This window comes from Rhinoraja longicauda, chromosome 11, assembly GCF_053455715.1.
Source record: "Rhinoraja longicauda isolate Sanriku21f chromosome 11, sRhiLon1.1, whole genome shotgun sequence".
Classification (NCBI taxonomy): Eukaryota; Metazoa; Chordata; class Chondrichthyes; order Rajiformes; family Arhynchobatidae; genus Rhinoraja; species Rhinoraja longicauda.
This window is the reverse complement of record NC_135963.1, coordinates 11,114,853-11,135,601: the sequence shown is the minus strand read 5'-3', so window position 1 is coordinate 11,135,601 and position 20,749 is coordinate 11,114,853. Positions and strand designations below refer to the sequence as shown.

Genomic DNA, 20,749 nt, shown 5'->3' with positions numbered 1-20,749 from the left:
AGACTGGAGCGACTAGGCTTATATACACTGGAATTTAGAAGGATGAGAGGAGAGGAATTTAGAAGGATATGAGGAGAGACTGAGCAGACTGGGGTTGTTTTCCCTGGAGCAGAGAAGGCTGAGAGGGGACATGATCGAGGTTTACAAGATCATGAGGGGCATAGATAAGGTAGATGGCGGGGAACTTCTTCCACTGGTGGAAGGTTCAACAACGAGGGGACATAGATACAGGGTAAGGGGAGGGAGGTTTCGGGGGGATGTGAGAAATAACTTTTTCACCCAGAGGGTGGTTGGAGTCTGGAACTCACTGCCTGGGGTGGTGGTGGAGGCGGGAACACTCACAACGTTTAAGAGGCATTTGGATGGGCACTTGAAATGCTACAACATTCAAGGCTACGGTCCAAATGCGGGAAAATGGGATTAAAATTAGACTGTGTTTGGTAACGGGCGGCACGGACACGATGGGCCGAAGGGCCTCTTTCTGTGCTGTAGGACTCTATGACTCTATGACTCTATCTTATCGAAACATATAAGATTATTAAGGGGTTGGACACGTTAGAGGCAGGAAACATGTTCCCAATGTTGGGGGAGTCCAGAACAAGGGGCCACAGTTTAAGAATAAGGGATAGGCCATTTATAACAGAGATGAGGAAAAACTTTTTCAGTCAGAGAGTTGTAAATCTGTGGAATTCTCTGCCTCAGAAGGCAGTGGCCAATTCTCTGAATGCATTCAAGAGAGAGCTAGATAGAGCTCTTAAGGATAGCGGAGTCAGGGGGTATGGGGAGAAGGTAGGAACGGGGTACTGATTGAGAATGATCAGCCATGATTCAAGATTCAAGATTCAAGATTCAAGATAGCTTTATTTGTCATCCAATATTGGACGAAATTCAGTCACCCACAGTCCAACAATAAAAGCATTAAATAAGCATTAAAATTACACAACCCCCAAAAACCCCCAAAACACAGCCCAACAATAAAAGCATTAAATATGCATTCAAATTACCCAACCCCAAAAACACACAAAAAAAGAAACATCCATCAAAGAAACATCCATCACAGTGAGTCTCCTCCTCCAGTCCTCTCTCTCCTCACTGTGATGGAAGGCCACAATGTCTTTCCCTTCTCCTGCTGTCCTCGCCCGCGGTCAGGTTGTTGTGGTTGCAGGCCGCACCGGACGGTCCACAGCGGGCCAAGCCTAAGGCGCGTCACAGCCGCTCCCGCAGCCTCCGAAGACGGCCGGCTCCGCCGATGATAAGTCCGATCCGGGGCGGGCGAACACGCTGTCGCTGCCGCTGTTGTTGCACGTCGGGGCACATTGAAGCCCCCGCCCAGCAGAGAAATATCCCGCGGCATATCTTAGGCCGCGCCGGACGGTGAAATGTCCGCGCCCCAAGCCCCGTGATCCGGGGCGGGCGAACACGCTGCCGCTGCCGGAGCTCCCGATGTCGGCATCCACGCGGCCCGAGCCTAAGGCAAGTCGCAGCCGCTCCCGCAGCCTCCGAAGACGGCCGGCTCCGGTGATGGTAAGTCCGGTCCGCGGGCTCTGCGAATCGGAGCCCTGGAGGCCCACAGCTCCAGGAGTTGGGCCGATGGTAGGCCGCAGCAGGAACGGAGACACGGCCCAGAAAACAAAGGTCGGGTCTCCGTTCGGAAGGGACACATATTTACAATGTTACAGTTCCCCCCCTCCCCCCCACATACACACATAGTACACAAACACAAAAACACCACATCACAACTACAATTAAGACAAAAAAAACAACAAAAACAAAAACAACAAAAACACAAAGACAAATGGACCGCAGGTGAGCCGCAGCTGCTAGGGCAGCGCCGCCATTTTGGAATGGTGGTGCTGGCTCGAAGGGCCGACTGGCCTACTCCTGCACCTATTGTCTATTGTCTATTATCACAATGAATGGTGGTGCTGGCTTGAAGGGCTGAATGGCCTCCTCCTGCACCTATGTTTCTATGTTTCTGTGTTTCTATGTTGCATCTTTAACACACTGAGGCATTTGAGGCATTCACTCAGGACCATTTGTTCAACAAAATTTGACCCCAGGCCCCTCGATTCCACGTTGTGACAGATATCGGCAATCACAGTCAAACGGGCTGGTTTCAAGGAGAGGCATAGAGGATAAGAGAAGTAGGGGTGGAGAGGTTTGGTGGGATTCCAGAGCCTCGTGCCTTGGCAGCTGAAGACACAACCGCCTGTGGTTCAGAGATGAATTTCAGGAATGCTGAATATGGCTCCATAATTCACACTGCTGACATGGAAGTTTTTGCACAAGCAGCACTCACTGGGGGCACTTAAACTGTGCAGTTAGCACCGTTGACAGGATTTTCTGTCTATTAACATGAGTGAATCGCGTGGGACCTGGATTCCTGTCTCTGCTTCTGGCATTGTGATTAATACAAACCCATCCCTATAATTTGGACAGGAATAGGAATTTTAACATATCTTGAACTGAGATTATAGCAAACACTCTACATTTTTTTTCTTCTTCATGGAACCCATCCCATTAAAGGGCGGCACAGTGGTGTTGCTGCCTTGCAGCGCCAGAGATCTGGGTTAAATCCTGACTTATGGGGCCTGTCGACATTGTTTGTACGTGTACGTGGGTTTTCTCCGGGTGTTCCAGTTTCCTCCCACACTCCAGATATGCGGGTTTGTAGGTTAATTGGCTTCTGTAAATTGTTCCCTAGTGTGCAGGGTAGACAATAGACAATAGACAATAGGTGCAGGAGTAGGCCATTCGGCCCTTCGAGCCAGCATCGCCATTCAATGTGATCATGGCTGATCATTCTCAATCAGTACCCCGTTCCTGCCTTCTCCCCATATCCCCTGACTCCGCTAACCAGCTCAACACCTTCGCTCAGTCCGCCTTATCCAACCTGATATCCCGGTGGCAGAGCACTTCAACTCCCCACCCACTCCCAGTCTGACCTTTCTGTCATGGGCCTCCTCCAGTGTCATAGTGAGGTCCACCGCAAATTGGAGGAACAGCACCTCATATTTCGCTTGGGCAGCTTACAGCCCAGCGGTATGAACATTGACTTCTCCAACTTTAGATAGTTCCTCTGTCCCTCTCTTCCCCTTCCCCTTCCCAGTTCTCCCACTGTCTTCCTGTCTCCACCTAGATCCTTTTTTTGTCCCGCCCTCCCGACATCAGTCTGGAGAAGGGTCTCGACCCGAAACATCACCCATTCCTTCTCTCCAGAGATGCTGCCTGACCTGCTGAGTTACTCCATCATTTTGTTATACCTTCGATTTGTACCAACATCTGCAGTTATTTTCCTTAAGAGCTCTATCTAGCTCTCTCTTGAATGCATTCAGAGAATTGGCCTCCACTGCCTTCTGAGGCAGAGAATTCCACAGATTTACAACTCTCTGACTGAAAAAGTTTTTCCTCATCTCTGTTCTAAATGGCCTACCCCTTATTCTTAAACTGTGGCCCCTGAGGTCCCATAGAACTAGTATATGGGAGATCGTTGGTCGGCACGGGCTTGGTGGGCCGAAAGGCCTGTTTTCACACTGTATCCCACTTAAACTAAAACTCACCAGAGTATGGGAGAGTCAACGAACTGCAGATGCTGGAACCTGGAGTGAAAGACAAAGTGCTGGAGTAACTCAACAGGTCAGGCAGCATCTCTGGAAGACATGGATAAGTGACATTTCGGACCCAAAATGTGACCTATCCATGTTCTCCAGAGATGCTGCCTGACCTGCTGAGTTACTCCAGCACTTTGTGTTTTACTCACCATGGAACCTTTTGCCATGCTAACTCCCAAGAGAGCATCTTCACAGGCTCTGCTACATGTTGTCTTGGGGCCAGCTTTCACCAAACGAGGTAATGTGTCGGGGAAGAATGCAGAGACAAGTGAAGATGATGCAGTAATGAGTCACATAATTGAAAATTTATAAAAGACTGATGTTCAGGTTTCACTCCAGCGCAGGCCTCTGCTACCAGTTGACTGTAGGTTCTGAGGGGTTTCGTTTTTATTACTTTTGGTGTCGGCCTGGTGTCAGTAAGTGGAGGGAAACTCCAGCAACAATATTCGGTTTCACTCTGAATGGGCAGATCTCAAGCAGTGTAGACACAAAATGCCGGAGTAACTCAGCGGGTCAGGCAGCATCTCGGGAGAGAAGGAATGGGTGACGTTTCCCAATGATGATTGATTGGTTTCCACCCAATGATGACCCCCTTCTCCCGTCTCCAGCGGAACCCCTCCTCTTGGACTCCCCCGGCCGGCCATCCTCCTTCACGAGACCTTTTCATTTCTAACTGCCGGCGGGACGTCAACCGCATCAAATTTTCCACTCCCCTGACTTACTCTAGAAGAAGCTCTCAAGCAGTTCCACTCACCCTACAACAGGGCTGATTTCAGGCAATAATAACACCCCACAGCAAGGGAATGAGGAAGAATTCACAACATAACATTTTGAGTGTCAACCACTGTGAGGTTGAACGGGTTGATGTTGAAAGGAGATGAGGAAATCAAAATGATTTCATGCAACAGGTAGTCAAAAGCAAATTGGTTGGAGTCTGCTGAATTCGGACCATAAAGTGCAAAAGTCTTGATTAATTTAGTTTTGCCCGACCCGCTGAATTATTCTGGCTTTTTATGTCTATCCAGTGCAAACCAGCATCTGCAGTTCCTTCCTCACATTAGTTTAGTTTAGTTTGGTTTATTTTAGTTTAGGTTAGGTTAGTTTAGTTTAGTTTACAGTGCAGAAACAGGCTCTTTGGCCTACCGAGTCCACACAGGACCAGCGATCCCCACACACAAGTTCTATCTAACACACTAGGGCCAATTTACGATTTTTACCGTAAACCAATTAATCTACAAACCTGCACGTCTTTGGAATGTGGGAGGATACCAGAGCACGCGGAGAAAACGCACGCGATCATAGGGAGAACGTGCAAACTCCGTATAGTTAGCACCCATAGTCAGGATCGAACCCAGATCTCTAGTCCTGTGCCACCGTGGCCTCCTGAGTGTGTGTTTGTTTGATGGAGTGGGTTCATGGTGAAATGAAATGAAATGAAATGGAGAGGAGAGTGTGGTGGGTTCACGGGACAGGGACGAGGCAGTGGCGGGAGAGAGTCTAAAAGAAAGTCACCTTCCCCTGTGACACTTTGCTGGACATTGACTTGAAATAGTTTGCACCAGAGGTGAAAGAATTGCAGGGTGTGTATGTTAGTGTACAAACATGTAGGTCCCTTCATGTTTAGTTTCTTCATGTCTGAAGAAGGGTCTCCATCCAAAACGTCTGCCATTCCTTCTCTCCAGGGATGCTGCCCGTCCTGCAGAGTTACTCCAGCATTTTGTGTCTTATCTTCGGTTTAAACCAGCTTCTGCAGTTCCTTCCCACACAGGTTCCTTCATGTAATCCCTTATAATGGTAGTTTAACAGAGGCGTAGCCTTTTAAATTAATTCAATTGCTGTCTCCTGTGAATATAGTGCAGATTCTACGCAGAAGTGACATGCTACCCATGTGGTAATATTCTTGTGAAATATGTTCTCTTCCTGAGAAGGGATTCCTCTGTTATTAAGTCACATTTTTCGTAATGCCTCGCCCCTCCAGCTCGCTTTAAATTACTTCTGTGTCCTCGCGGTTGTTTGGGCCAGTCTGGCAGGCACAACCCTCTCAGCTGGAAAAGACATCATTCAGCTGTGGTTATTCATGCTTCACGCATGTGGACCTTTGGAGCAATATTACAGCCAAAGAACCACAAAATGTGTCGATACTTCACCTCCGATTATTCTGGTAATTGCCCACAGTTTCACTGTGTATCCTGGCACCTACTGTACACTGACAAACAAAGAGCAATTAAATATTGGCACACGGAACTTGATAGATAAGGAATTTATGACCAGCCAAAGCTTTTGAAGTCTTGAAACAATCCCAATATCTACAGTAAATGGTTCCTCCAATCTTCCTGTTGCTCAGAGCTCTCATCTTTGGGTATGCGGATTGTGAGCAGACAAATGTTGCATTCTACTGCGGCACTGTTGAAAATGCTCTCTTATATCCAATTCATATCTGCTGTCTCAGGTGGCAGTAAAAACCACAACATCATGAAACAGAAGCGAAAGTGTAACATTTGCGTAAATGACTTTACCTTCATTATGTGTGGCAAGGAACTGGAGACGCTGGTTTACACCGAAGATAGACACAAGGTGCTGGAGTAACTCAGCGGGTCAGGCAGCATCTCTGGAGAAAAGGAATAGGCGTCGTTTATGGCCGAGACCCTTCTTCAGACCCGAACAATCTCAACCCGTAACGTCACCTATTCCTTTTGTCCAGAGATGCTGCCTGACCCGCTGTGTCCCATTAATTCATTATGTTCTCTCTGAGGATTAATACTGACCCTGTAAAGAGCAAAGAAATTTAAACAACCTAATGTTGGTAATAGTCAAAAGCAAACACGTGCCAGGTTTAATTGGTTGAATTGAATTGATCGAAAGGTACAGCATGGAAGCAGGCTGTTCGGCCCATCGAATCCATGTTGACTATTGATCACCCGTTCACACTAGTTCAATGTTATGCCTCTTTCTCATCCACTCCCTACGCACTGGGGGCAAATCACAGTGGCCAATTAACCTACAAACCCAGTGTGGTACCCAAAATGTGGTAGGAAACCAGAGCCCCCGATCACATGTCCACACCATTTATCACCCCTTCCCGCTATTTCTACATTATCCCACTTCGCACACACTCCCTACACACCAGGGGTCATTTACAGAGGAAAATGAGCCTACAAATCTGCACGTCTTTGGGGTGTGAGAAGAAACTGGAGCACCCGGAGGAAACCAGTGCTGTCACAGGGAGAACATGCAAACTCCAAACAGACAGCACAATAGACAATAGACAATAGGTGCAGGAGTATGCCATTCGGCCCTTCGAGCCAGCACCGCCATTCAATGTGATCATGGCTGATCATTCTCAATCAGTACCCCGTTCCTGCCCTCTCCCCATACCCCCTGACTCCGCTATCCTTAAGAGCTCTATCTAGCTCTCTCTTGAATGCATTCAGAGAATTGGCCTCCACTGCCCTCTGAGGCAGAGAATTCCACAGATTCACAACTCTCTGACTGAAAAAGTTTTTTCCTCATCTCCGTTCTAAATGGCCTACCCCTTATTCTTAAACTATGGCCCCTGGTTCTGGACCCCCCCAACATTGGGAACATGTTTCCTGCCTCTAACGTGTCCAACCCCTTAATAATCATATACGTTTCGATAAGATCCGAGGTCAGGATCAAACCTGGGTCTCTGGCACTGTGAGATAGCAGTGTGCCACTCTAAAATTAAACATTTGCATAATGTCCTTCGAGCTCTTGCATGCGAAGCAAGTGCTCTAGCATTTGAACCTCTTTCTTGTGTAATCTGCACCTTTATGCGCAAGTATAAAGTCTTACGCACAAGTATTAGCTGTGACTTTGGTCCGAAAAAATTAAACAGTTAGACGGGAGGTTGGAGGCAGTGGGGATGGAAATGGAAATGAGAAGGAGACGGGGAGAAAGGGTTTTGGTGCCCAATATTCACCCCTCAAATAACTTCATGAGAGCAGATGATGATCTGCCTTCTCATTGTCGGTTGAAGCTCACTGTGGGAAAATTGGATGGTACATTACCAACACTTCGAGTAAGTACTTAACCAGGTGCAGCACGCTCAAGAGCGTTCTGAAAGGACTATGCGAGATCAATAATACATAGATACTGAGAACGAGAGGGTCCTGGCGGCGGGGGGGGGGGGGGGGGGGGGGGGGCTGGGGACTGCTGCCAAGAGCGGTCACAGGCAGTTGACGGGACTGTACGGTGAACTTTTGGTACTTGTGTACCGCCTGGGTGGGGGCTGCTACATGATTTTACCAGGTGATATGAAAGACAATGCACTTCACTGTACATGCGACACTAAAGTATCATTGAATAGTTAGCTCGTGTTTATTCAATGATGTTTTGGCCAACCCGAAACCATGCTCAGGAATCCCCTAAATTACCAAATTGCCGGCATTCGCTTTGGTTTGTGAAAACATCAAGTGAATGTTGAGTCATTCCATCAAACAAATAATGTGAAGAAAATAACATGATCAAAATAGGTCAGGCATCGTTGATCGGGCGGCTGGTGTGAAGTCTCCCTCTACTGGGGTGTGCCAGTAACAACCCAAGAGAGAACCCAGGTCTGAAGAAGGGTCTCGACCCGAAACGTCACCCATTCCCTTCTCTCCAGAGATGCTGCCTGACCCGCTGAGTTACTCCAGCATTTTGTGTCTGTCTTCGGTTTAAAACCAGCACCTACAGTTCCTTCCTACACGAAGATGAAAAGAAATTTGAGTCACAAGCAACTGGAGATCTTGGAATCTCGTGGAAAACACTCGGTGCTGGAGGAACTCAGCAGGTCAGGTAGCATCTGTGTACGGAATGGACAGGCGACGCTTCGGGCCGGGACCCTTCTTTAGTTTGATTGTAGTGGGGGGGGGGAGAAAGGTGAAAAGGTGAGGTGGGGCCGGGACAAGGCCTGGCAAACCTGTCTGAAGAAGGGCCTCGAGCCGAAACGTCACCCATTCTTTCTCTGCAGAGATGCTGCCTGACCCGCTGAGTTGCTCCAGCATTCTGTGTCTGTCCAGGCAAGTGATAGGTGGATACAGGTGAGGGGGGAATTGATGGAGTGGGTGACAAGGGCTAGAGATGAAAAGGAGCCAAAAGGGTGAAAGGAGAGTGAAATCTAAAGCGAGAGGGACAATAGACAATAGACAATAGGTGCAGGAGTAGGCCATTCAGCCCTTCGAGCCAGCACCGCCATTCAATGCGATCATGGCTGATCACTCTCAATCAGGGATATAGGTGGAAGGAGGGTGGATAGAGGGGCAGATAGTGGGGAAAAATGTCAGCACACTAGGTTTGGGGGGAGGTGGAGATACAGGAAAGGGAAACAGGTTTGGAGGGATGTTACTTAAAATTGGAAAATTCTGGCCCACTCCCTCTCTTCGCTCCGATCGGGCAAAAGGGATCGAAGTGTGAAAACACACACCTCCAGATTCAGGGACAGTTTCTTCCCTGCTGTTATCAGGCAACTCAATCATCCTACCACAACCAGAGAGCTACTACGATTGGTGACCCTCGGGTGATCTTTGATCGGACCTTGCTGGCTCTACCTTGCACTGAATGTTATTGTATTATCATGTATCTTTTGGGCTGTAAATGGCTCGATTGTAATCATGCGTTGTCTTCCAGCTGACAGGTTAGCATGCAATAAAAAGCTTTCCACTGTACCTCAGTAGACGTGATAATACACTAATCTAAACTAAGAATTCAATGGCAATAGACAATAGACAATAGGTGCAGGAGGAGGCCATTCGGCCCTTCGAGCCAGCACCGCCATTCAATGTGATCATGGCTGATCATTCTCAATCAGTACCCCGTTCCTGCCTTCTCCCCATACCCCCTGACTCCGCTATCCTTAAGAGCTCTATCTAGCTCTTAAAAGGTCCTTTTTAACAGTCAGGCCCTTAAAAAACAACCCCAGAGGATCCACTGGCTCCTCTTGACATTAACTACATCACCACTGTCAAATCCTCTCACATCAAAATCGCAAGGTTCCCACAAACGTTGTATTTGACCGGCACGTCAAATACTGCTAATTCTGCAGACTGACACAAAAAGCTGGAGTAATTCAGCGGGTCAGGCAGCATCTCTGGAGAAAAAGAATGGGTGACGTTTTGGGTTGAAACCCTTCTTCAGATTGAAGATGGGTCTCCACCCGAAATTCCATTTCTCCAGAGATGCTGCCTGACCCGCTGAGTTACTCCAGTTTTTTGTGTCTATCTTCGGTGTATACCAGCATTTGCAGTTCCTTCCAACACTGGTAATTCTACAATGAGTGTCTAACCTTCTAACTTCCCACAAACCTCTCCAGCACCTTCAAGCCACTCCAGGCTTGTGTTGAAATGCTTTCTACCTGCCTGTGTATGTGCAGTTGCAATATCAGTCACGCAGCAAGACACTATTAAGCACAGAATCTGCTTGATTGATACAACTTCTAAACCCTTAACATTCACTGCCCCAACTACTGAAGCAGTGTGTTCTGGTGTGTAATGTCTATATGATGCATTGCATCAATTCACAGGACTACTTCACAACATCTCAGGAACCTCCATTTTCTATGTATCTAGGGATTGGGAACATTGTAACTCCAAGTTATCCTCCAAGTCATGTGGGAACAAGACTCAGAAATAAGATGTCTTCCTTTCAATTCCACAGGGAGGGTAAAATCTGGAACCACCTGCCTAATTGCGAGATTACCTTCACCAGAGGAAATGCAGGAGGCAACTGAAAAGGTTTTTCCTCATCTCCGTTCTAAATGGCCTACCCCTTATTCTTAAACTGTGGCCCCTGGTTCTGGACTCCCCCAACATTGGGAACATGTTTCCTGCCTCTAACGTGTCCAACCCCTTAATAATCTTATACGTTTCGATAAGATCCCCTCTCATCCTTCTAAATTCCAGTGTATACAAGCCTAGTCACTCCAGTCTTTCAACATATGACCATTCCGGGAGTTAACCTAGTAAACCTACGCTGCACGCCCTCAATAGCAAATGTCCGTGCTGGGTTGTAGGCTACCCGAGCAGACTGCGAGGTGTTGTCCCTCTGTTAAATATCCCCATCTTCTTCCACTCAGGAAGAACAATCATCCTTTCCACACATCACATGGATGAAGCTGATCTTCTCGGTGACCGGATCGCCATCATTTCCCGGGGAAAGCTTCTGTGCTGTGGCTCCTCCCTGTTCCTGAAGAACAGCTTCGGCTCCGGTTTCTACTTCACCCTCGTCCGCAGGATGAAGAAAGTAAAGGGGAAGAAGCAGGGTGCAGTGGTAAGTCAGTGCATCCCTGCGGACCACCAGGGCAGATCTCGCACTCTGGATGGGGGGCTTTGAAGCGGCTCGAAAGGTTCTTCGTTTCCTAAAGTCAGATCAGAAACAGGTCCTTCAGCCTCAACCCACCCATGCTGACCAAGATGCCCATCTCTGCTGCACCCATTTGGCCCATATCCCTCCACACCAAACGAAGTGATGGAGTAGGTGACGTTTCGGATCGAGAAGGGTCTCCGCCCGAAGAGTCACGCATTCCTTTTCTCAAGTCATGAAGTCATGAGGTCATGACTTGCGCTTGACTTGGATTTAAGTGAGGGGAAGTTGCGCAGATCATGGGCCTCACTCCCTCGTCCTGGCCTATCGGGTTCCAGCAGCAAGACATAGTCGGGACGGCTGGGGACAGGTCAGGATGTAGTGGATGGTCAGAAGTGTCCCACGTATCTCACTCTGCCCTGTTTGCGCTCCACGACGCTTTGCTGGGATCGTCTTTCTGCCCGTTGAACCTTCTGGTGGTTTCCTCCGCGCAATCCGTCGAACCCAGGCTTCACATGCTAGGTAGACAAGCCCTAAAGCCACTGGAACCAGCGACTTGCCGATTGTACATGTGGCATGCACACAAGACAGTGGAGACATCGTGGGGTCGGGCTCGTCCAACTCCCGTACAAGTCCCATTAGGACTTGCCCACTGCCCTCAAGACAGAGTTGCTGTCTGTCCCGCTGAGTTACTCCAGCTTTTTGTGTCTATCTTCGGTTTAAACCAGCGTCCGCAGTTCACCCCTACACAAAGCGATGGAGTAACTCAGAGGGTCAGTCGGCATCTCTGGGGAACGGGGATGGGTGATGTTTTGGGTGTGGATCCTTCTACAGACTGATTGTGGAGTGGAGGGGTGGGGGGAGGAAGAAAGCTGGAAGAGACGAGGGTCGGGATGGGCCTGTTTCCCTCTAAACCTTTCCTACCCATGTACCTGGCCAAATCAGTGCTCCACTGTGTGTGACCGGGACAGCTCAGGCACTCTGGATGGGCATTAAAGCAGCTCCAAAAGTTCATAAGATCATAAGTGCTAGGAGCAGAATGAGGCCATGCAGCCCATCAAGTCTACTCCACCATTCAATCATGGCTGATCTATCTCTCCCTCCTAACCCCATTCTCCTGCCTACTCCCCATAACCTCTGACACCCGTACTAATCAAGAATCTATCTATCTCTGCCTTAAATATATCCACTGACGGCCTCCAGTGGCAAAATATTCCACAGATTCACCACCCTCTGACTAAAGAAATTCCTCCTCATCTCTTTCCCAAAAGAGCGTCCTTTAATTCTGAGGCTGTGACCTCTAGTCCTTGACTCTCCCACTAGTGGAAACATCCTCTCCACATCCACTCTATGCAAGCCTTTCACTATTCTGTACGTTTCGATGATGTCCCCCCTCCCCCTCATTCTTCTAAACTCCAGCGAGTACAGGCCCAGTGCTGTCAAACGCTCATCATATGTTAACCTACCCATTCCTGGGATCATTCTTGTAAACCTCCACTGGACCCTCTCCAGAGCCAACACATCCTTCCTCAGATATGGGGCCCAAAGTTGCTCACAATGTTCCAAATGCGGCCTTACCAGCGCCTTCATAGAGCCTCAGCATTACATCCCTGTTTTTGTATACAAGCCCTCGCGAAATAAAGGCTGGTATTCCTTTTGCTGTCTTTACTACGGATTCGACTTGCAGGTTTTTTATTTTCTAAGTCAGATCAGACCCCATGTGTGAGCAGAGAGTTGAGGATTTACTTTCACGCAAACGTCAATGGAAAGGTACTTCCCTGATTCTCTCCCCGATCCTTTCTGGTAAAGCGGCCTCTCATGAAGCATGAAATTACACAAGGATGTGCAGGGGAAACATTGCCACACAAACAATATGAGTTTGACAACCAAGTGCTGGAGTCGCTCAGTGGGTCAGTCGGCACCTCTGGGGAACGTGGAGTCGGAATGAGAATCAGAGTCAGAAGAAGGGTCTCGACCCGAAACGTCACCTGTTCCTTTTGTCCAGAGATGCTGCCTGACCTGCTGAGTTACTCCAGCATTTTGTGAATAAATACCTTCGATTTGTGTCGATCTTCTCTGGAGAATGTGGTTAGGCAATGTTTTGGATCAGGATCCTTCTACAGACTGTTGTGGAAGGGGTGGGGAGGGGGAAGAAAGCTGGAAGAGAGGAGGGGCAGGGGGGGGGGGCTGTTTTCCTCTAAAACGTTCCTATCTATGTACCTGTGTAAGTGTCTTCTAAATGCTGTTGCAGGCAACTGCCTCAACCACCTCCTCTGTCAGCTCGTTCAACACCACCACCCTTTGAGTAGAAACGTTGCCCCTCAGCTAGATAGAGCTCTTAAGGATAGCGGAGTCAGGGGGTATGGGGAGAAGGCAGGAACGGGGGTACTGATTGAGAATGATCAGCCATGATCACATTGAATGGCGGTGCTGGCACAAAGGGCCGAATGGCCTCCTCCTGCACCTATTGTCTATTGTCTCAGGTTCCCATTAAATCATTCACTTCTCACCATAAACCTCTGTCTTCTAGTTCTTGATTTGTCTACTCTGGGTAAAAGACTGTGCATTCACCCTATCTATTCCTGTCATGTTTTCATACGCATCTATAAGATCACCCCTCAGCCTCCTGCACTCCAAGGAATAAAGTCCTAGCCTGCTCAACCTCTCTGGGTAACTCAGGCCGTTGAGTCCTGGCAACATCTTTGTGAATCGTTTCTGCACCCTGTCAGCTTGCAATGTCTGTGATGCTTTGCGCATGTTAGCTGCTGTGCAGATTGAGTGATCTTTGCTGTTCTTTCGCCCACCAACTACCTCAGCTGACCTGCACCTGTGCACCAGGCTGTAGCTGTTCCTGCTCCAACTGTTTCCCATTTGATGAGACCCTTCCAGATGAAGAACTAGATGGTAAGGTTCACATGCCCTCTCTCCCCCTCCATCCTTGCTAGTATTAGACCACCCGATCCATGCTTGTGAGTGGGATCGTTTCTCTCTGCGGCGTTGCATCTACTCCAGACCCATTGTCCACAGGTTAGGGCGGCACGGTGGCGCAGCGGTAGAGTTGCTGCCTTACAGCGCTTACCGCGCCAGAGACTTGGGTTCGATCCTGGCACTTTCCTCGGAGTGTGCACTTTCTCCCCGTGACCCTGCGTGGCTTTCCACCGCGAACTTTGGTTTCTTCCCACACTCCAAAGACATACAGTTTTGTAGATTAATAAGCTAGGTATAAAAGCAAATTGTCCCTAGTGTGTGTAGTAGGATAGTGTACGTGTGCGGGGATTGCCGGTCAGTGCGGACCCCAAAGGGCCTGTTTCCGTGCTGTATCTCTAAACTAAACTAAGCTAAACTAAGCAGGAGGTGACAACAGTGAATCTGATGTACTGGGAGATTAGTGAATGATAGGAACAACAGTGGGTCTCTTTGGGAGGTGCACAGTTTGTACAACGGTAGAGCTGCTGTCTACACAGTGGTACAACCGGTAGAGACCCATGTTCGATCCTGACCTCGGTGGCTATGGGTGCGGAGTTTGCACATTCTCCCTGTAAACACGTTGGGTTTCCTCCCACGTCCTGAAGACATGCAGGTTTTAGGTTAATTGGCCTCCGTAAAAATTGCCTCTAATGTAAGGGAGTCGATGAGAAAGTGGGATAATATAGAATGAATGTGAAAGGGTGATCAATGGTCAGTGTGGACTCGATGGGCCGAAGGGCCTGTTTCCATGCTGTATCTCGAAAACTTTAAATGGAAAGCTCCAGACTGCTTAGTTAAATATGAAAGGGTTTATTGTAGATTCTGAAATATTTGTGTCCCCACATCTGTTTATAAGGTCGCTGGTAAGGAAATGATATCACGAAGCATGCATGCAATAATCTAGTGACTAGTCTTAATCCCACCCCCTAACATTGCTAGCTATTTGCCTCCATTGCAAGACTTTCCATTTCATGTTGTTGTGTTGACAGGAAAATAACTTTTTTTTAACCGTTCGAAACCTAGAGCTGCCAGATTTATTTTTTTGATTTAGACTTGCAGCAAGGAAACAGGGGCTACCACCCAATGAGCCAATATCGACCATCGATCACCCGTCTAAACTAGTTCTGTGTTACCTATGTGGTCACAAGGAGAACGTGCAAACTCCACACACAAACACACACTGCACCCAAGGTCAGGATCAAACTAGGGTCTCTGGCATGGTAAGGCAGCAGCTTTATCAGCTGTGCCACCCTTAGTCAACAGACACTATGATGACCATAATACACTATTTTATACGAAATAGTGTATTGAAAAGGATAGAAAAGGATATCTTAATAACCGTCAAAATTATCCCCCATTATTTATCCCACTGGACACGTATGCAATTTCAATCATCGATTATTCCTTTATAATGAAAATGATCCCAAAATAAATATGCATGAAATTAGCTGACAAAGGTACATTCCCTTTCATCTGGCACTCTCACGTGTACTATTTTAACTGACATTGACATATTTAAAAGCTGAAGGTTAATGCCTTTGTAAAAATAGCATGCGTGACCAAGCATCAGCGTGTGAAGGCCAACATTGCAGTCATTTCATGGAGTGGTAGAATGATCCAGTATGGAAACATTCTGCTCACCGGTGAGGCTTATGTTTCTTAGAAGTCACACCAGCTTGCTTCATCATTTAACAAGGCCGCAAAACTTACCCAACTTCTTTGGACACAAAGTACTGGAGTAACTCAGCAGGTCAGGCAGCATCTCTGGAGAACATGGATAGGTGACATTTCAGGTCATGACCCTTCTTCAGACTGAAGATCAGTCTCGACCCAAAAGTCATCCGGTCTGATGAAGGGTCTTGACCCGAAATCTCACCCAGTCTGACAAAGCATCTCGACCCAATACGGCACCTGTCAATGTTCTCCAGAGATGTTGCCTGACTTGCTGAGTTACTCCAGCACTTTGTATCTTTTTTTTGTATTAACAAGCATCTGCAGTTCCTTGGTTCTACTACTCAACTTCTTTTCCTGCCCAATCCCTTTAGCTCTTCATTTTCCCAGTGTCCAATCTGATCCTTGTATGTACTCAACCACTGAACGATCTCAGATGACTGAGGTGATCATTCCAGAGATGTATCACCCTTAGACACCAGTGCCTAGTTCTAGATTCTCCCGCCTGAAGAAACAAGCTCTCAGCACCTCGAGTCTCAATTAAATCACCTGTCACGTTTCCCAACTCAGTTGAGTTTAACCAAAGGCCTTTAAATCTAAAACATTGATGAGATGGATTGGCACGATAGGAATACAGTTGACTTCTTTGTAAACTTGCAACAAATGGCGGCAGGGTGGCACAGCGGTAGAGCTGCTGCCTTACAGCGCCAGAAACCCGGGTTCAATCCTAACTACGGGTGCTGTCTGTACAGAGTTTATATGTTTTCCCCGAGACCTGCGTGGGTTTTCTCCTAGATCTTCGGTTTACTCCCAAGATGTACAGGTTTGTCGGTGAATTGGCTTGGTGTAAATGTAAAATTGTCCCCAATGTGTGTTGGGTAGCGTTAATGTGCGGGGATCGGTGGGGCCGAAGGGCCTGTTTCCGCGCCGTATCTCCAAACTAAACTAAACTGAAATGACAGCCTGCTTTGTCTTCCTGGACCTCTTGTTGAAATCTTTCCACAGGCGACGTCGACTCGTTAACAAAGCTCATCCAGCATCACGTCCCTGAGGCCCAGCTGATCGAGAATGTGGGTCAGGAGCTGTACTACCTACTGCCCAGTAAAGACATCAAGCACCGGGCCTACGCCAGCCTCTTCCGAGAAGTTGAAGAGACGCTGCAAGACCTGGGTCTCAGCAGCTTTGGTGTGTCCGACACCTCGCTGGAGGAGGTGAGGCTGAGTGGTAACTATTCCAGGAGGTTACTCTGGCCAGCAACACATTGGCAACTGACTTCAGTTTCCACCAGAGTCGCGGCTGTAGAAAAATGTAGTTAAGCTAGTTGGAGACAAAACACAAAGGCTCCGATCCTCTCAACTAACAGGTCATTGATTTAAAACTAGAACTAGATGTGTAGAAGAGTCTGAAGAAGGGTCTCGACCCGAAACGTCACCCATTCCTTCTCTCCTGAGATGCTGCCTGACCTGCTGAGTTACTCTGGCTTTTTGTGATACCTAGAACTAGATGTTGTCTTTTAAAAAAAGGGTTGCCCATTTTAGACAGAGGAGGTAAAGCTTTAACTCTTTAGGGGTCAAGGGTCTTTAGGAACAGTTCCGCCAGGGCAGTTCTGTTCATGGAGCTAAAGGCGGCTTGTGCGGGGCTGGGGGACAGTAAGGTTGCAGGCAGGCTGTGGAGGGCTCTGTCAGGGCAGAAGTTCATATCCTCTCACCTCACCCACAGCCAACAATGGACCATTGTGGGCTCCATCTTTACTGCGTCATCGGTGCAGGCTCTGCTTTATTCTCATAAGGTCATAAGGCCACAAGCAATAGGAGTAGAATTAGGCCATTCGGCCCATCAAGCCTACTCCGCCATTCAATCATGGCTGATCTATCTCTCCCTCCTAACCCCCTTCTCCCCATAACCTCTGACACCTGTACTAATCAAGAACTGTAGCTGCTCATACCTCTCGTTTCCCTCTCCCCTGACTCTCATTCTGAAGAAGGGTCTCGACCTAAACCTTTTCTCCAGAGATGCTGCCTGACCCGCTGAGTTGCTCCAGCATTTTGTTTCTAAACTAAACTGGTGTTGAACGGATGGGGACTCCAGTGGGCCAAAAAGTCAATTTCTGTGAAGCATGAATTTAAATTCTCCAGCCATCAGGCCAGGCTGCAAACGTATATCAGTGATTCATTAGCCCAGACCCCTGGATGTTAGTGACCAAACCCTCAGCTACAGTTCCCAATCTACACCCCGCAACTGGTCACAACGTTGTTGACAGGGTATCGCAAAATGCTGGAGTAACTCAGCGGGTCAGGCAGCATCTCAAGAGGGAAGGAATGGGTGACGTTTCAGGTCGGGACCCTTCTTCAGACTGATGTCAGGGGAGGGGGCGGGACAAAGATAGGATGCAGTGGGAGACAGGAAGACAGCGGGAGAACTGGGAAGGGGGAGGGGAAAGAGAGGGACAGAGGAACTATCTGAAGTTAGAGAAGTCAATGTTCATACCGCTGGGGTGCAAGCTGCCCAAGCGAAATATGAGATGCTTTTATTCACAAAATGCTGGAGTAACTCAGCAGGTCAGGCAGCATCTCGGGAGAGAAGGAATGGGTGACGTTTCGGGTCGACCCGAGATGCTGCCTGACCTGCTGAGTTACTCCAGCATTTTGTGAATAAATCGATTTGTACCAGCATCTGCAATTATTTTCTTATACGAAATATGAGATGCTGTTCCTCCAATTTGCAGTGGGCCTCACTATGACAATGGAGGAGGCCCAGGACAGAAAGGTCAGACTGGCAGTGGGAGGGGGAGTTGAAGTGCTGAGCCACTGGGAGATCAGGTTGGTTAAGGCGGACTGAGCGAAGGTGTTGAGCGAAAGGATCACTGAGCAGTGCATATTACACCGACTTTCTTGTTTCGAAATCTTCACGCTTATGCATAAAGACTCCGAACAAGACTCAAACACTTTCCGAAAGAGTTTTCACTGCTTGCTTGTGGGTGTCAGGTTTTCCAACCAACAGCTGCGGGCATGAGTGAATCATCTTTGTGCTGGACACAAGTTTCAGTGGGGAATCCCCCCTCCCCCATCATACCATGGCCACGTGAAACATTTTTTAAATCTAAGTTTATTTTAGTTTATTGTCACGTGTACCAAGGTTCAGTGAAAAGCTTTTTTGTTGCGGACTATCCAGTCAACGGAAAGACCACACGTGATGACAAGCAAGCCGTACACGGTGCGCAGTTACAGGATAAAGGGAATAACATTTGGTGCAAGATAAAGTCCAATAAAGCCTGATTAAGTTCATAGGTTCAAGGAGCAGAACTAGGCCATTCGGCCCATCAAGTCTATTCTGCCATTCAATCATGGCTGATCTATCTTTCCCTCTCAACCCTATCCTCCCACCTTCAGCCCATAACTCCTGACACCCGTAATAATCAAGAATCTATCAATTTCCGCCTTAAAAATATCTATTGACTTGACCTCCACAGCTGTCTGTGGCAATGAATTCCACAGATCCACCACCCTCTGACTAAAGAAATTCCTCCTCATCTCCTTCCGAAAGAAGCGTCCTTTTATTCTGAGGCTCTGGTCCAAGACTCTCTTACCAGTGGAAACCCTCTCCACAATCACTATCCAGATTAAAGATAATCTGATTAAAAATAGTCCAAGGGCCGCCATTTATTGCTCTTACCTTATTGGTCTCGGAAGTGAGTGGCTGAGCCAGGAAGATGAGAAACAGTCACAGCTGAGGGGACTGGAAAGGAGTAGCGGAGTCTTTCCTAGAAGCATATCAGGGACTTCTTGCAACAATCCAGGTACAGCAGGCAGTGAAGAAAGCCAATGGAATGTTGGCCTTCATAACAAGAGGAGTTGAGTATAGGAGCAAAGAGGTCCTTCTGCAGTTGTACAGGGCCCTAGTGAGACCGCACCTGGAGTACTGTGTGCAGTTTTGGTCTCCAAATTTGAGAAAGGATATTCTTGCTATTGAGGGCGTTCAGCGTAGGTTTACTAGGTTTATTCCCGGAATGGCGGGACTGTCATATGTTGAAAGACTGGAGCGACTAGGCTTGTATACACTTGAATTTAGAAGGATGAGAGGAGATCTTATCGAAACGTATAAGATTATTAAGGGGTTGGACACGTTAGAGGCAGGAAACATGTTCCCAATGTTGGGGGAGTCCAGAACAAGGGGCCACAGTTTAAGAATAAGGGGTAGGCCATTTAGAACTGAGATGAGGAAAAACCTTTTCAGTCAGAGAGTTGTGAATCTGTGGAATTCTCTGCTTCAGAGGGCAGTGGAGGCCAATTCTCTGAATGCATTCAAGAGAGAGCTAGATAGAGCTCTTAAGGATAGCAGAGTCAAGGGGTATGGGGAGAAGGCAGGAACGGGGTACTGATTGAGAATGATCAGCCATGATCACATTGAATGGCGGTGCTGGCTCGAAGGGCCGAATGGCCTACTCCTGCACCTATTGTCTATTGTCTATTGACTATAATCCAACACAGTCACGGTCCTGATGGACACTTCTTAATTCTTGCTATTGAGGGAGTGCAGCGTAGGTTCACCAGGTTCATTCCCAGGATGGCGGGACTGAAATATAAAGAAAGAATGGATCGACTGGGCTTATGTTCACTGGAATTTAGAAGGATGAGAGGGGATCTTATAGAAACATATAAAATTCTTAAAGGATTGAACAGGCTAGATGCAGGAAAAATGTTCCCAATGTTGAGGTGAGTCCAGAACCAGGGGTCACAGTTTAAGAATAAATGCTAGGCCATTTAGGACTTAGATGAGGAAAAACTATTTCACTCGGAGAGTTGTGAATCTGTGGAATTCTCTGCCACAGAAGGTAGTGGAGGCCAATTCACTGGATGTTTTCAAGAGCTAGATTTAGCTCTTAGGGCTAACGGAATCAAGGGATATGGGGGAAAAAGCAGGAGCGGGCTACTGATTTTGGATGACCAGTCATGATCATATTGAATGGCGGTGCTGGCTGGAAGGGCCGAATGGCTTACTCCTGCACCTATTTTTTTTATGTTTCCATGTGTCTATGTAATTCTAGATTGATTCAATTAGTCAAATTTAAGTCCCACTGCACCTGCTGCTGCAGTAATTCAATGTAATTATTTTTTAACCTGCAGATATTCCTAAAGGCTACTGAAGATACTGCTCTCAAATCAGGTAAATAAAAAAAATCTCTGAAAGATCCACATGGAACA

The 20,749-nt window shown here is 47.7% G+C and overlaps 1 protein-coding gene across 1 annotated transcript in view; it reads left to right on the top strand.

Moving 5' to 3' along the window:
- Positions 1 to 20,749, top strand: part of abca4b (ATP-binding cassette, sub-family A (ABC1), member 4b) — a 163,714-nt gene that overhangs the window by 88,395 nt on the left and 54,570 nt on the right. The window contains exons 24-27 of the mRNA XM_078408264.1: positions 10,684 to 10,877; positions 13,727 to 13,814; positions 16,554 to 16,759; positions 20,672 to 20,711. Of these exons, the coding sequence (XP_078264390.1) occupies positions 10,684 to 10,877; positions 13,727 to 13,814; positions 16,554 to 16,759; positions 20,672 to 20,711 (528 nt within the window). The remainder of the gene's footprint in view (positions 1 to 10,683; positions 10,878 to 13,726; positions 13,815 to 16,553; positions 16,760 to 20,671; positions 20,712 to 20,749) is intronic.